The following is a 12,452-nucleotide window of genomic DNA, read 5'->3' as shown; positions in this document are numbered from 1 at the left end:
ATATAAATGTCTATATTCTGATGGTCTTAAAAGGGCTAGTGTGGTCTGGTTATACTTGGATAAGTCTCTGGGATGGTTTTCTTTCCTGTTTCCATTTGGAAGATGCTACCACTATTCTGGTTGGCATAACCATGGGTATAGGCTTGATTGATCCCTGGCCCTTGCCATTTCTACCAGGTTACACTTGGTCTCTGACCAAATGATGATCAAAACAGGGTTACCCCACCCTTTGTGTGCTTGTGATCATGCCTGTGCAATTTATGAACAAAACCATCTGGTTTGTTCATGATGATGTGTATACCTCACTCCAGCTCCTAGTATGAGTTGTTGGTGTAGAGGATTGGTTCTGGTGGTTTTGGTTTGCTTGCCCTGCTCCTCCTTGCAAGCTTGTGAATCTTGGTTAATTTCTGGTGGTGACTGGAATAGGTGGAGCAGCCCTAGCTGTTCACCTGTTCTTGCTGTTCTTGCTGTGTTCTTACCCTGGTACTCCTTGTCGATGGAATGGTTAGGGTTTGCTGGTGAAAAGCTTATATTTGGTCATCTACTTGCTCTCCTGGTCGACAGCACTGCCTGGCTGTTTTGGTGACTCCCCCTGGCCTTGTGTGTTGTTACACATGCAGCAGTCCTTGTGTCTTTGTGTGTGTGTGGCTTGGGACTTGGGTTGGAATGGATCAGCTCGGCTGATCCCTGGTCATATCCTCTTCATTCAATTGTTTGCTAACCTGCCAAGTGGCTTTGCCACTTGGCATAACTAGTTCTTTGTTGTGTTTGTGTGCAGGGAACTTGGAGATGATCAAGATGAAACTCAAGATCATCTTGATCAAAGAATTCATGAAGATCAACAATGTAGTTTAGGTCATTTAAATTCCTTGTAATTTTCCTTTTTCTTTTTCCATTTCTTCAATTCTTGTAATGTGTTGTAAATTCATATATCTATTCTGGATATTGTAATGACATTGTATTATGTGTATGATTATCAATAAAGCTCAAGTTTTCCTTAATGAGCTTTGTCTAAGTGCTATATTATTTATATTCTTGATTACTTTTAATTATTTATTGAATTATCTCAAGTTTGAATTATGTGATATCAATTTGTTGTTTGAATTTGAAATTCAAATTCAAATTTGGTTTGAATTCAATCATGCAACTTAATTTTGAATTCAATCATGCAACTTAAGATTGCAATATAATCTCTCTTCTCAAAACCCTAATCTAGTTAAGTAGGAACAAGTTTGTCGCACTCTCGAAACCCTAACCCTGTAAGATGTCGAGAGAGAAACATGTCCCCCTTCAATGCAGTTTTGTTTTAAAAGCGCGAAATTTCCCCGTAATTTACAATGCAATGCACATCCCTTTCTAAAATCTACCCCTCGATCGTCTCTAAACCTGGGACATTACATTGTTGTTGAATGCTTATGCATTAAAGAGGAGTCCATTATCTATTGTCTATGTTGTCCCGATATGGATGTCTAAGTTGAGAATAATCAAAAGCGAGAAATCCAATGCGAGCTTTCTCCTTAGACCTTTGTACAGGCGGCATAGAGGTACCCCTTTGTGACACTTGGTTAAAACATATGTATTGCGATGATAATCCAGTTAATCCGAGCTAATTAGGACAAGGTGCGGGCACTATTGGTATACTATGCATGAGGCTTGCAACTTGTAGGATATAATTTACATAACACATATGCTTTATTACTACCGTTGACAAAATTGTTTCTTGTTTTCAAAACCAAAGCTCTAGCACAAATATAGCAATCAATGCTTCCCTCTGCGAAGGGCCATTCTTCTACTCCCTCCGATCCGGAAAAAGTGTCCGACGGTAAATTTCTCAAAAAAACCATCGCTCTTATTTTCTAATCAACCCGCAGTCCACATCTCGTCGGGTCAACCACCCCGCATTCGCACCCAGCAACCCTCCCCCGCTTTACTCTCTCTTCTCCCCTCGACCATCCATGGCTCGCCGACCTCCCCACCGCTAAAAGGCCGACCTATAGGTCCACGCCGGCGACAAATCGCCGGATCCGGCGTCGGCAAGGATGGATCTGATTGTTGTGAGGCCGGACACACTGGATCCGGTGGCCCCGTTGCTGCATCCCTCCTCCGCGAAGCCATACCTGCTGAGCCGGTGTCGAGGCCCTGGCCTCCCGCAGCTCCACCTTCCTCGACATGGCGGACCCGTATGGCGCCGGCACGGAGCCGAAGCAGCCGCTGAAGACGGCGCTCGATGTGGAGGATCAGATCGCTTGTTGTTCTGAATTTTGTAGGATGCGGAATTGCTTTTCTGAATTTACAAGGGCTTAACTGTCAAATGAATGTGTATTAGCGTTCCGACTCTTTTTTCGGATCGGAGGGAGTACTTTTATGTTGAGTCAGTTCACCAATTTCCTCCCATCTCAAGAAGCAAACACTTGTGTTAACTGTGCATTGATTCCTACATACTTGCATATTGCACTTGTTATATTACTTTACATCGACAATATCCATGAGATATACATGTTATAAGTTGAAAGCAACCGCTGAAACTTAATCTTTCTTTGTGTTGCTTCAATACCTTTACTTTGAATTTATTGCTTTATGAGTTAACTCTTATGCAAAACTTATTGATGCTTGTCTTGAAAGTACTAATCATGAAAAGTCTTTGCTATATGATTCAATTGTTTACTCATTGTCTTTACCATTGCTTCGAATCGCTGCATTCATTACATGTGCTTACAATAGTATTGATCAAGATTATGATGGCATGTCACTTCAGAAATTATCTTTGTTATCGTTTACCTACTCGGGACGAGTAGGAACTAAGCTTGGGGATGCTGATACGTCTCCAACGTATCGATAATTTCTTATGTTCCATGCTACTTTATTGATGATACCTACATGTTTTATACATACTTTATGTCATATTTATGCATTTTCCGGCACTAACCTATTAACAAGATGCCGAAGAGCCGATTCTTGTTTTTCTGCTATTTTTGGTTTCAGAAATCCTAGTAAGGAAATATTCTCGGAATTGGACGAAATCAACGCCCAGGATCTTATTTTTCCACGAAGCTTCCAGAACACCGGGGGAGATACGAAGTGGGGCGACGAGGCGACGCCACACCAGGGCGGCGCAGCCCAGGCCCTGGCCGCGCCGGCCTGTGGTGTGGGCCCCTCGTGGCGCCCCTAAACCTACCTCTTCCGCCTACTTAAGCCTTCGTCGAGAATAACTCCAGTACCGAGAGCCACGATACGGAAAACCTTCCAGAGACGCCGCCGCCGCCAATCCCATCTCGGGGGATTCAGGAGATTGCCTCCGGCACCCTACCGGAGAGGGAAATCATCTCCTGGAGGACTCTTCACCGCCATGGTCGCCTCCGGAGTGATGTGTGAGTAGTTCACCCCTGGACTATAGGTCCATAGCAGTAGCTAGATGGTCGTCTTCTCCTAATTGTGCTATCATTGTTGGATCTTGTGAGCTGCCTAACATGATCAAGATCATCTATCTGTAATGCTACATGTTGTGTTTGTTGGGATCTGATGAATATGGAATACTATGCTATGTTGATTATCAATCTATCTATGTGTTGTTTATGATCTTGCATGCTCTCCGTTGCTAGTAGAGGCTCTGGCCAAGTTTTTTCTTGTAACTCCAAGAGGGAGTATTTATGCTCGATAGTGGGTTCATGTCTCCATTAAATCTGGGGGAGTGACAGAAACCTCTAAGGTTGTGGATGTGCTGTTGCCACTAGGGATAAAACATCAATGCTATGTCTAAGGATATATTTGTTGATTACATTACGCACCATACTTAATGCAATTGTCTGTTGTTTGCAACTTAATACTGGAGGGGGTTCGGATGATAACCTGAAGGTGGACTTTTTAGGCATAGATGCATGCTGGATAGCGGTCTATGTACTTTGTCGTAATGCCCAATTAAATCTCATAGTACTCATCATAACATGTATGTGCATGGTCATGCCCTCTTTATTTGTCAATTGCCCAACTGTAATTTGTTCACCCAACATGCTTATTCTTATGGGAGAGACACCTCTAGTGAACTGTGGACCCCGGTCCATTCTTTACATCGAATACAATCAACTGCAATACTCGTTCCACTGTTTTCTACAAACAATCATCATCCACACTATACATCTAATCCTTTGTTACAGCAAGCCGGTGAGATTGACAACCCTCACTGTTACGTTGGGACAAAGTATCTTGGTTGTGTTGTGCAGGTTCCACGTTGGCGCCTGAATCCCTGGTGTTGCGCCACACTACACTCTGCCGCCATCAACCTTCAACGTGCTTCTTGGCTCCTACTGGTTCGATAAACCTTGGTTTCTTACTGAGGGAAAACTTGCTGCTGTACGCATCACACCTTTCTCTTGGGGTTCCCAACGGAAGCGTGCTGTACGCGTATCAGGGACACAAGAGACTTCTTGTATCGTGATTGCAGGGTTGCTTGAGAGGGATATCTTTGACCTCTTCCTCCCTGAGTTCGATAAACCTTGGGCGATCCACTTAAGGGAAAACTTGATGTTGTTCTACAAACCTCTGCTCTTGGAGGCCCAACACTGTCTACAGGAAAAGAAGCGTGAGTAGACATCAAGCTATTTTCTGGCGCCGTTGCCGGGGAGAAAAGATAAAAGGTACTCTCACTCCGGATCCCGGCTACTAAGTTATTTTCTGGGTGAGTGCTCGAAGCTATTTCCTTTAGATCCTGCAATTGCATCTTTTTGTTTCTTGTTAAACACTAGTAAGACATAATGGAAAACAACTATGAGCTTTTTAATTTATTTCCTGAGTTAAGACATAAATGGTGTGTTGCAAAAATTGAAAAACCTATGGAACCTTATTTGCATGCTAATGGCAATGTTATTAGTATGAATACTTTGAACACCACTGTTGCTAATGCTATGGAAAATTCTAAGCTTAGGGAAGCTGGTTTTGATGAGCATGATATTTTTAGTCCCCCAAGCATTGAGGAGAAAATTTTCTTTGATGATACTTTGCCTCCTATTTATGATGATTATAATGATAGTAGTCTTTTGGCGCTGCCTGCTATGGAGGATAAATTTAATTATGATTACAATATGCCTCCTATATTTGATGATAGCTACTTTGTTGAATTTGCTCCCACTACAACTAATAAAATTGATTATGCTTATGTGGAGAGCAATAATTTCATGCATGAGACTCATGATAAGAATGCTTTATGTGATAATTATATTGTTGAGTTTGCTCATGATGCTACTGGATATTATTATGAGAGAGGAAAATATGGTTGTAGAAATTTTCATGTTACTAAAACACCTCTCTATATGCTGAAATTTTTGAAGTTAAGCTTGTCTAGTTTTCCTATGCTTATTGCATTATGCCTACATAACTTGTTTATTTACAAGATTCATTTTCATAGGAAGTGGGTTAGACTTAAATGTGTTTTGAATTTGCTTTTTTATGCTCTCTTTTGCTTCAACTCTTATTTCTTGCGAGTGCATCATTAAAATTGCTGAGCCCATCTTAATGGCTATAAAGAAAGCACTTCTTGGGAGATAACCCATGTTTTTATTTTACTATAGTACTTTTGTTTTATATTTGAGTCTTGGAAGTTGTTACTACTGTAGCAACCTCTCCTCGCCATCTTCTAGTAGCAGAGACCAGGACGTCGGTCCGCTTCCTCCCCTCGCCACCAAGGCCGGCCGGAGTCAGCTTCCCAGTGCCAGAGCCGTCCTTCCCGAGATGGCACCAGGCCACGACCTTATTGATAGAGACGGTGGCCCTCCCTTTGCTTCCAACTCCGGCCAGTGGAGCATGAAAGCCCAGAGGAAGAACCCTAGCCAGCCCCGGATCCGGCCGCCAAGATCAGGAGCTCCACTCGAAGCAACAGGCATCAAGCCTACAACTGGCATCTAGCCAAGATCTAAACCTAGTCTATTCGTATGCTACTGCTTTACAGGGGAGGGACCCTCACCCAACTCGTCGCCGGAGAGGAGCGGGGAGGGGCCGAACGGCCCAAGATCTTGGGGGAACGAAGCAGGGGAAGGGGGCGAGAGCAGAGAGGAAGACGGGGTCGCGGGTGGAGAGAGGGATGTGTGGAGAGAGCAACCAGAACTACTTAAAAACTTCATAACTGAAGTACGATTGGTCTGACAATGAAATACTTCAACCAAAACTAATTAAACTGAGCAATAGCTAGCTGACGAAGGCGGCTGGTCCCTTCCGCGGAGCAGCCCCGAAACCAGCGTCAATATCAAGAGCATCTTGCCAGGTAGGTAGTATATTTATATACATAGCTTGGTCGTTGTTCACGTATCACTGCGTATGCTTAGACTACCCACAATGGGAGTATCATAGGTAGTATCATGCATTCCATGCATGTAAAATGCTGATGTGGCAGTGCAATTAAGGATGAGAGAGAGGGTACTAGTATCATAGGTAGATACTGTATCATAGCACATACTACTAGAAAAATTAATGTCAAGTAAATCTTGTACATATATTTGCATTGAGATTCTACAAAATAATTAATATATAGAGACTATGATACTAGTATATGATACCATGCATTGTGGAGATAGTAACATGTAGTAGTATCATACGCATGATACTTCTATATGATACTATGCATTGTGACTAGTCTTATACGAATCGGCCAATTCGCGCTATATTCTTCTAGCACATCGCCTCGGATGTGGCCATCCTTTTCTCTTGCGACCGGGCTCGCATGTGGCCTTGATTAATTAACGGCATTCCTATTCTACCATATATCCCTGATCCTGAATCTTGCTAGTATTGCGACGTTCCCATGGAAAATTTGCCCGGAGACAACTTGGCCTGAATTAGTTGCACTTGCACAAAGCTCCATTGACTGTTTCGTACAGTACTTATCTCTTGGTCTCTCTGTTCGATTACAAATAGCTAGCGCTGGCGTACTATAACGACTGTAAAAACACAGTGGGGAAACAATGGCGACTGAGCGGACGGAATCGGTGGCCTTGGTCGCGGTGCCGTTCCCTGCGCAGGGCCACCTGAACCAGCTGCTGCACCTCTCCCTGCTGGTCGCGTCGCGAGGGCTCACGGTGCACTACGCGGCGCCCGCGGCGCAAGTCCGGCAGGCGCGGTCGCGCGTGCACGGCTGGGAGCCCAAGGCTCTCGGCTCCATCAAATTCCACGACCTCGACGTCCCCGCCTACGAGTCACCGGCCCCCGACCCGACGGCCCCGACTCCCTTCCCCAACCACCTTATTCCCATGTGGGAGGCCTTCAGCACCGCCGCGAGCGCCCCTCTCGCCGTCCTTCTCCGGAGCCTCTCGGCCACTCACCGCCGCGTTGTGGTCGTGTACGACAGGCTCAACTCTTTCGCCGCGGTGGAGGCGGCGCGGCTGGACAACGGCGAGGCGTACGGGCTGCAGTGCGTGGCCATCTCGTACCACTTGGCATGGCTGGACCCCGGCCACCAGCTCCTGCGCGACCATGGCCTCGAGTACATTCCCATCGATGTTACCATGTCCAAGGAGTTCGTGGAGTACATGTTCCGTACAACGGCGGAGTTGCAGGACGAAGGGGGGCGAGGCGTGGCGTCGTCCGTCGGCCTCGTCATGAACACGTGCCGCGAGCTGGAGGGCGACTTCATCGACGCCATAGCCGTGCACCCGTCATCCATGGACCAGAAGATCTTCGCCGTCGGGCCACTGAACCCGCTGCTGGACGGGAGCACGCGCACTTCGGGGGAGACGCGGCACGAGTGCATGGAATGGCTCGACGCGCAGCCCCCGGCGTCGGTGCTCTACGTCTCCTTCGGGACGACATCTTCTTTCAGGGGAGAGCAGATCGTGGAGATGGCCGCGGCGCTCAAGGGCAGCAAGCAGAGATTCATCTGGGTGCTGCGCGACGCTGACCGTTCCAACATATTCGCCGACTCCGGCGAGAGCCGGCACGACAAGCTGATGACCGACTTCACTACAGAAACCAAGGGAACGGGGCAGGTGATCACCGGGTGGGCGCCGCAGCTGGAAATCCTAGGGCACAGCGCCACGGCGGTGTTCATGAGCCACTGCGGCTGGAACTCTACCTTGGAGAGCCTGGGCCACGGCAAGCCTATCCTCGCGTGGCCAATGCACTCCGACCAGCCATGGGACGCGGAGCTTCTCTGCAAGTACCTCAGGGTAGGCCTCCTCGTGAGGCCATGGAAGAAGTACGATCAGGTCGTACCGGCGCAGGCCATCCAAGAGGTGATCGAGGAAGCGATGCTTTCAGAAAATGGAATGGAGATGCGCCAGAGGGCGAAGGTGCTTGGTGAGGCCGTTCGCGCATCTGTGGCCAAAGGTGGCTCCTCGAGCCAAGACATGGACAACTTCATTGCTTACATCACAAGGTGATTGTGGAGGTTTTACTGAAACATAGCAGATTGCTACCATGATGAATTTGAATTATTTCTCCAGAATAAAGTAGACCTCAAACCATGTAATGCTCAATGAGAATGGCTTCTCTACCGTGCACATGAGGTCCAGTGCAAGTGTTGTGTTTGCTTTAAGATTAGCACAACAAATGAATCTTTGTATGTATCCTACCCTACCCTAGTACTCTCTTTTATCCTTTAAATAGGTGTATTTCTTTTGATCATATCTTTTAAATAAGCCTAAAAAGGTTCACTTTGACAAAAAAAATCAAATTTTAAATTATAAAACACATTTAAACACAATGATACATAATAAAACTCAATAAAATTGGATACAAAAAATAGTTTCTCCAGATTGAAATCTAAGCCATAATCCAAATATTTTCTAACTCCGATGAACTAAGTTCAAAACAGAGTGTAACTAATTGTATCGAAGAAATTTTCACCAGATTTCATTAGGTTTTATCATTTTTTAAACGTCAAAATTAAAAAAACCAAAAATATTCAATGTTACTATTATTATGAAGCTCACTTCACTAGAAACTCAAATATTTAAATGGTCCAAACACTAAATTTATGGTTCAAAATTTAATAGTGTGGTATAGGAGAGAATCTTTCTAACAAAAAATCTGTAAAAAAAAAAGAAAGGAGAGAGAAGGTCGACCATGCACGGGATGTCCCATCCATGGTAGAGTTTCATTTCTCAATGCTCACTACTATATATGCAATGGACTTGGAGAGTGAATAAAGTGATCCTCGCCACATTTGCTCCCGTCGCAATCCAACGTTTATTGGTCCACGTCAGCCGTGAGACCATTGCAGGAGGAAGAGATGAGACTGTTTCCTTTCGATTTCTCTCTCCGGTTCCCACGTGTAGCATTAATTATGGGTCCAGTCGTTCCAGTATTCTCGTTCGTATATACAACAGTGTGAAACAAATATTTTCAAAAACAAATACAAATATGGTATTAAATTTTGAAGCAAATGTGGATATAGAAATGGATACAAATAAGATTATGTTAGCTAAATTTAGAAATTCAACCCTAATAAGGCAATTACCTAACCTAGAGAAACTAACAAATCGACCAAATATTCTTTTATGTGATTGAAATTGAAACTACTATGCATTATATCAGTATATTTATCGCTATACCATTATATAATTAGCTCATTATATGACATGAGTCAATTATTTTCTTATATTCTTATATTCGTATCCGCTCCGATTTAAGAAAACATCCGATCCGTATTCGTATTCGAGTAACATCCGCTCCGAATTCGTATTCATCAACATCCATATTCGCATCCGTATTCGTTTTAAAAATATGAAAACAGATATGGGAATGGCACTATCCGATCTGCATCCGATCCGTTTCCATCCCTAGCTATATACCACCACCTCAAACAGTTGCTTTGGACATGCGGCCTTGAATAAGATGGCACTACAGTAACCTCCGCCAGTTCATCCTCTAGATTTTCTCCGGATTTCTCCAATCATTCGTAAATTACTCGTACGCTTAAGTATAATGTTCTTCTACGTTTCGTTCAATAGAGTTTGGTCCCGACGTTGATTTGAGATATTTTCCCATTTTAGATAGGGTTTTTTCGGTTCTTTTTTTCTGATTTTCTTCTCAATATTCTTCCGATTTGACTTCCTTTTGTATTTCAGATTTGTCGTGTCTGCAAGCACAGCCACGGGAGAATTGCTTCCGTCCAAAGAGGGATGCAGAATCATTCAGCATCATCATCAACTACGCATGTAGAATTTTTTGTCAAAACTTTTCGACACTTTGAAATATATTTTCTTTTTTTGAGGGAACATACTAAACCGGGATCCAAATTGAATTTCCCAAAAAAAAATTTGATATACAAAGTTCTTAACATAGCCGGGCACGAGTAATGCTACACTTACGGGGAATATTTACGGGATACAGACCTACGGGGTGAGGTGGATGCACAGAATTGGTTCAGATTTTTTCCTCCCCTTGTTTTCAGGATCTTAAACCACCCACCACGCCACCACGTTAGCCCGTAGATAACAGCCCGTAAGATGTTTCCGTAGGTGTAGGATTATCGGCCGGGCACCCATTGGCCCATACGCTGTAGCACTTTGGCCCAGGAAGCTGGCCTGCTTGACATGCAGTGATGCAGAGTTGAAGTTCCCCAGCGGTTCCAAATGCCAGCAGTCGCACTCGCATCGCATCTTCGCTTCTGCTGCGAAAACTCCAAAGCTCTCGTCTAGACTGCATTGGATGAATCGCCACTCCCAACGATGTCCGATCGACCTCATGTGTGTCTTCTCTATTCAATGCCGAGGGCGAACCGCATCGACATTCTGAAAGCTCCGCCGGCCGATCATGGAGAGCACGCCGACGGTCAACGGGCAGCGCACGAGGCAGGAGCACCGCGGGCTCCGGGGCCGTCTTGCCGGCATCTTCTCCTCGCCCACGCCCGAACAGCAGTGCTTCCAACAGGTAATTAAACATCCTTGTCGACGGGCGGGTACGATTTGAAGAAATGATCCGAGCTCTGTGTATGCTGTCAAGGTCGCCAAGCTCACGGAGCAGCTCCAGAAGCAGAGCGAGCTCAAGGAGACGTACAAGGCCCGGCTGGAGAACGCGCAGGAGTACCTAAGGTTCTGCCTCGACGTCGCCCAGCAACACGGCTTCTTGCACCTCATGTCCGCCTCCTCAAACGACGGCAAGCACTCGCCTCGCCGCGACAACGAAGCGGAAGCCGCAACGACGGCAGACGACGACGAGGACGGCGAACGGGAATCAATAGAAGTACCGCCCTGCGACCCGTACCTGGCTGCCACGAGAGACCTCGCCGTTCAGCACGGCTGGTCTGTCGCACCTGAAGAGATCGAGTTGCACGAGAAGATCGGCCGAGGGACAACGGCGGACATACACCGGGCGACGTGGAGGGGGCTGGACGTGGCGGTGAAGTGGATGAGGCCGGAGCTCTTCCTGTCCAACCCGAGCGCCGAGGCCTTCTTCGCGCAGGAGCTGGACGTCCTGTCGCGGCAGCGGCACCCGCACGTGCTGCGGCTAATGGGCGCGTGCCTGCGACCGCCGGACAGCTGCTTCCTCGTCACGGAGCTCCTCAGCGGCGCGACACTGGGGGAGTGGTTGCACGGCAGCAAGGAGCGGCGGAGGGAGCGGCCGCCGGGCACACTGCCGCCTCTGAAACATAGATTAAGCAGAGCGGTGGAGATCGCGCTGGCGATGTGGTACCTCCACGAGCAGACGCCGCGGGTCTTGCACCGGGACCTGAAGCCGAGCAACGTGCTTCTGGACAGCGACTCGCGCATCCGGGTCGCCGACTTCGGCCACGCCAGGTTCTTGCCTGACGGCACGCAGGCGCTCACCGGCGAAACCGGTAAGAGATCCATTGTCCACGTACACCTAAGTTTTATGTTTGTACTCCTAATTCTCATGTTCCGCTTGTGGGTCACTTTAGGGACCTACGTGTATATGGCTCCTGAAGTTATTCGATGTGAGCCCTACACCGAGAAGTGCGACGTGTACAGCTTCGGCGTCATACTGAATGAGCTAGTGACCGGGGAGCATCCGTATATAGAGACGAGCTACGGGCCTAGCAAGGTTAGTTAGGATGCATCCGTAACCTTCGAAGGTTTCTTCTAACCATGCTCTCTTTTTTTTTACCTTTGTAGTTGTGTTTTACAGATTGCGTTGGAAGTAGCAGATGGAAAGCTGAGACCAAAACTCCCACAAGATGCACATTGTACCAGTTTGGTGGATCTCATCTGCCAAACATGGGCCGCGGAGCCTTCGAGAAGGCCTTCATTCGCCACTATCGCTTCGTCACTTCGAGAAATAAAAGAACAAATGTTGTGATGTTTGTATGATATCTTTTAATTACAATGAAAGGCAATATACCATGTGGTACACGTGGTGAGCAACTAAACAATTGTTAAACAGACAATGAAAGGCAATATATTAATATCAAGTATACCATGCATGTATTTGTAACTACACAGTGTTATGAAACAATCAAGATACCGAGGATGCACACATAACAGAACCAGTATTCTAATTCTATTTGTAGT

At 46.1% G+C, this 12,452-nt stretch overlaps 2 protein-coding genes across 2 annotated transcripts; both read left to right on the top strand.

The window, feature by feature from the left end:
* Positions 1-6,892: 6,892 nt before the first annotated feature.
* On the top strand, positions 6,893-8,551 carry LOC127301756 (putative cis-zeatin O-glucosyltransferase). Its single transcript, XM_051332027.2, has one exon. The coding sequence runs from the start codon at positions 6,948-6,950 to the stop codon at positions 8,358-8,360; it is 1,413 nt and encodes a 470-aa protein (XP_051187987.1). The 5' UTR covers positions 6,893-6,947; the 3' UTR covers positions 8,361-8,551.
* Positions 8,552-10,737: 2,186 nt separating this feature from the next.
* LOC127304049 (serine/threonine-protein kinase STY46-like) lies at positions 10,738-12,240 on the top strand. Its single transcript, XM_051334763.1, has 4 exons — positions 10,738-10,854; positions 10,927-11,761; positions 11,843-11,985; positions 12,070-12,240. Exons 1-4 carry the CDS (start codon positions 10,738-10,740, stop codon positions 12,238-12,240), a joined length of 1,266 nt encoding a protein of 421 aa, XP_051190723.1.
* Positions 12,241-12,452: the final 212 nt, after the last annotated feature.

Source organism: Lolium perenne, chromosome 5, assembly GCF_019359855.2.
Source record: "Lolium perenne isolate Kyuss_39 chromosome 5, Kyuss_2.0, whole genome shotgun sequence".
In the NCBI taxonomy this organism is placed as follows: Eukaryota; Viridiplantae; Streptophyta; class Magnoliopsida; order Poales; family Poaceae; genus Lolium; species Lolium perenne.
This window is presented reverse-complemented; position numbering and strand designations above follow the sequence as displayed.

Bases quoted from the DNA above. Each gene is read 5' to 3' on its own strand.
- LOC127301756 (XM_051332027.2), top strand. From the start codon at position 6,948: ATGGCGACTGAGCGGACGGAATCGGTGGCCTTGGTCGCGGTGCCGTTC.
- LOC127304049 (XM_051334763.1), top strand. From the start codon at position 10,738: ATGGAGAGCACGCCGACGGTCAACGGGCAGCGCACGAGGCAGGAGCAC. The intron at 11,762-11,842 runs GTAAGAGATCCA...GGGTCACTTTAG, and splicing joins GGCGCTCACCGGCGAAACCG to GGACCTACGTGTATATGGCT. The intron at 11,986-12,069 runs GTTAGTTAGGAT...TGTGTTTTACAG, and splicing joins CGAGCTACGGGCCTAGCAAG to ATTGCGTTGGAAGTAGCAGA.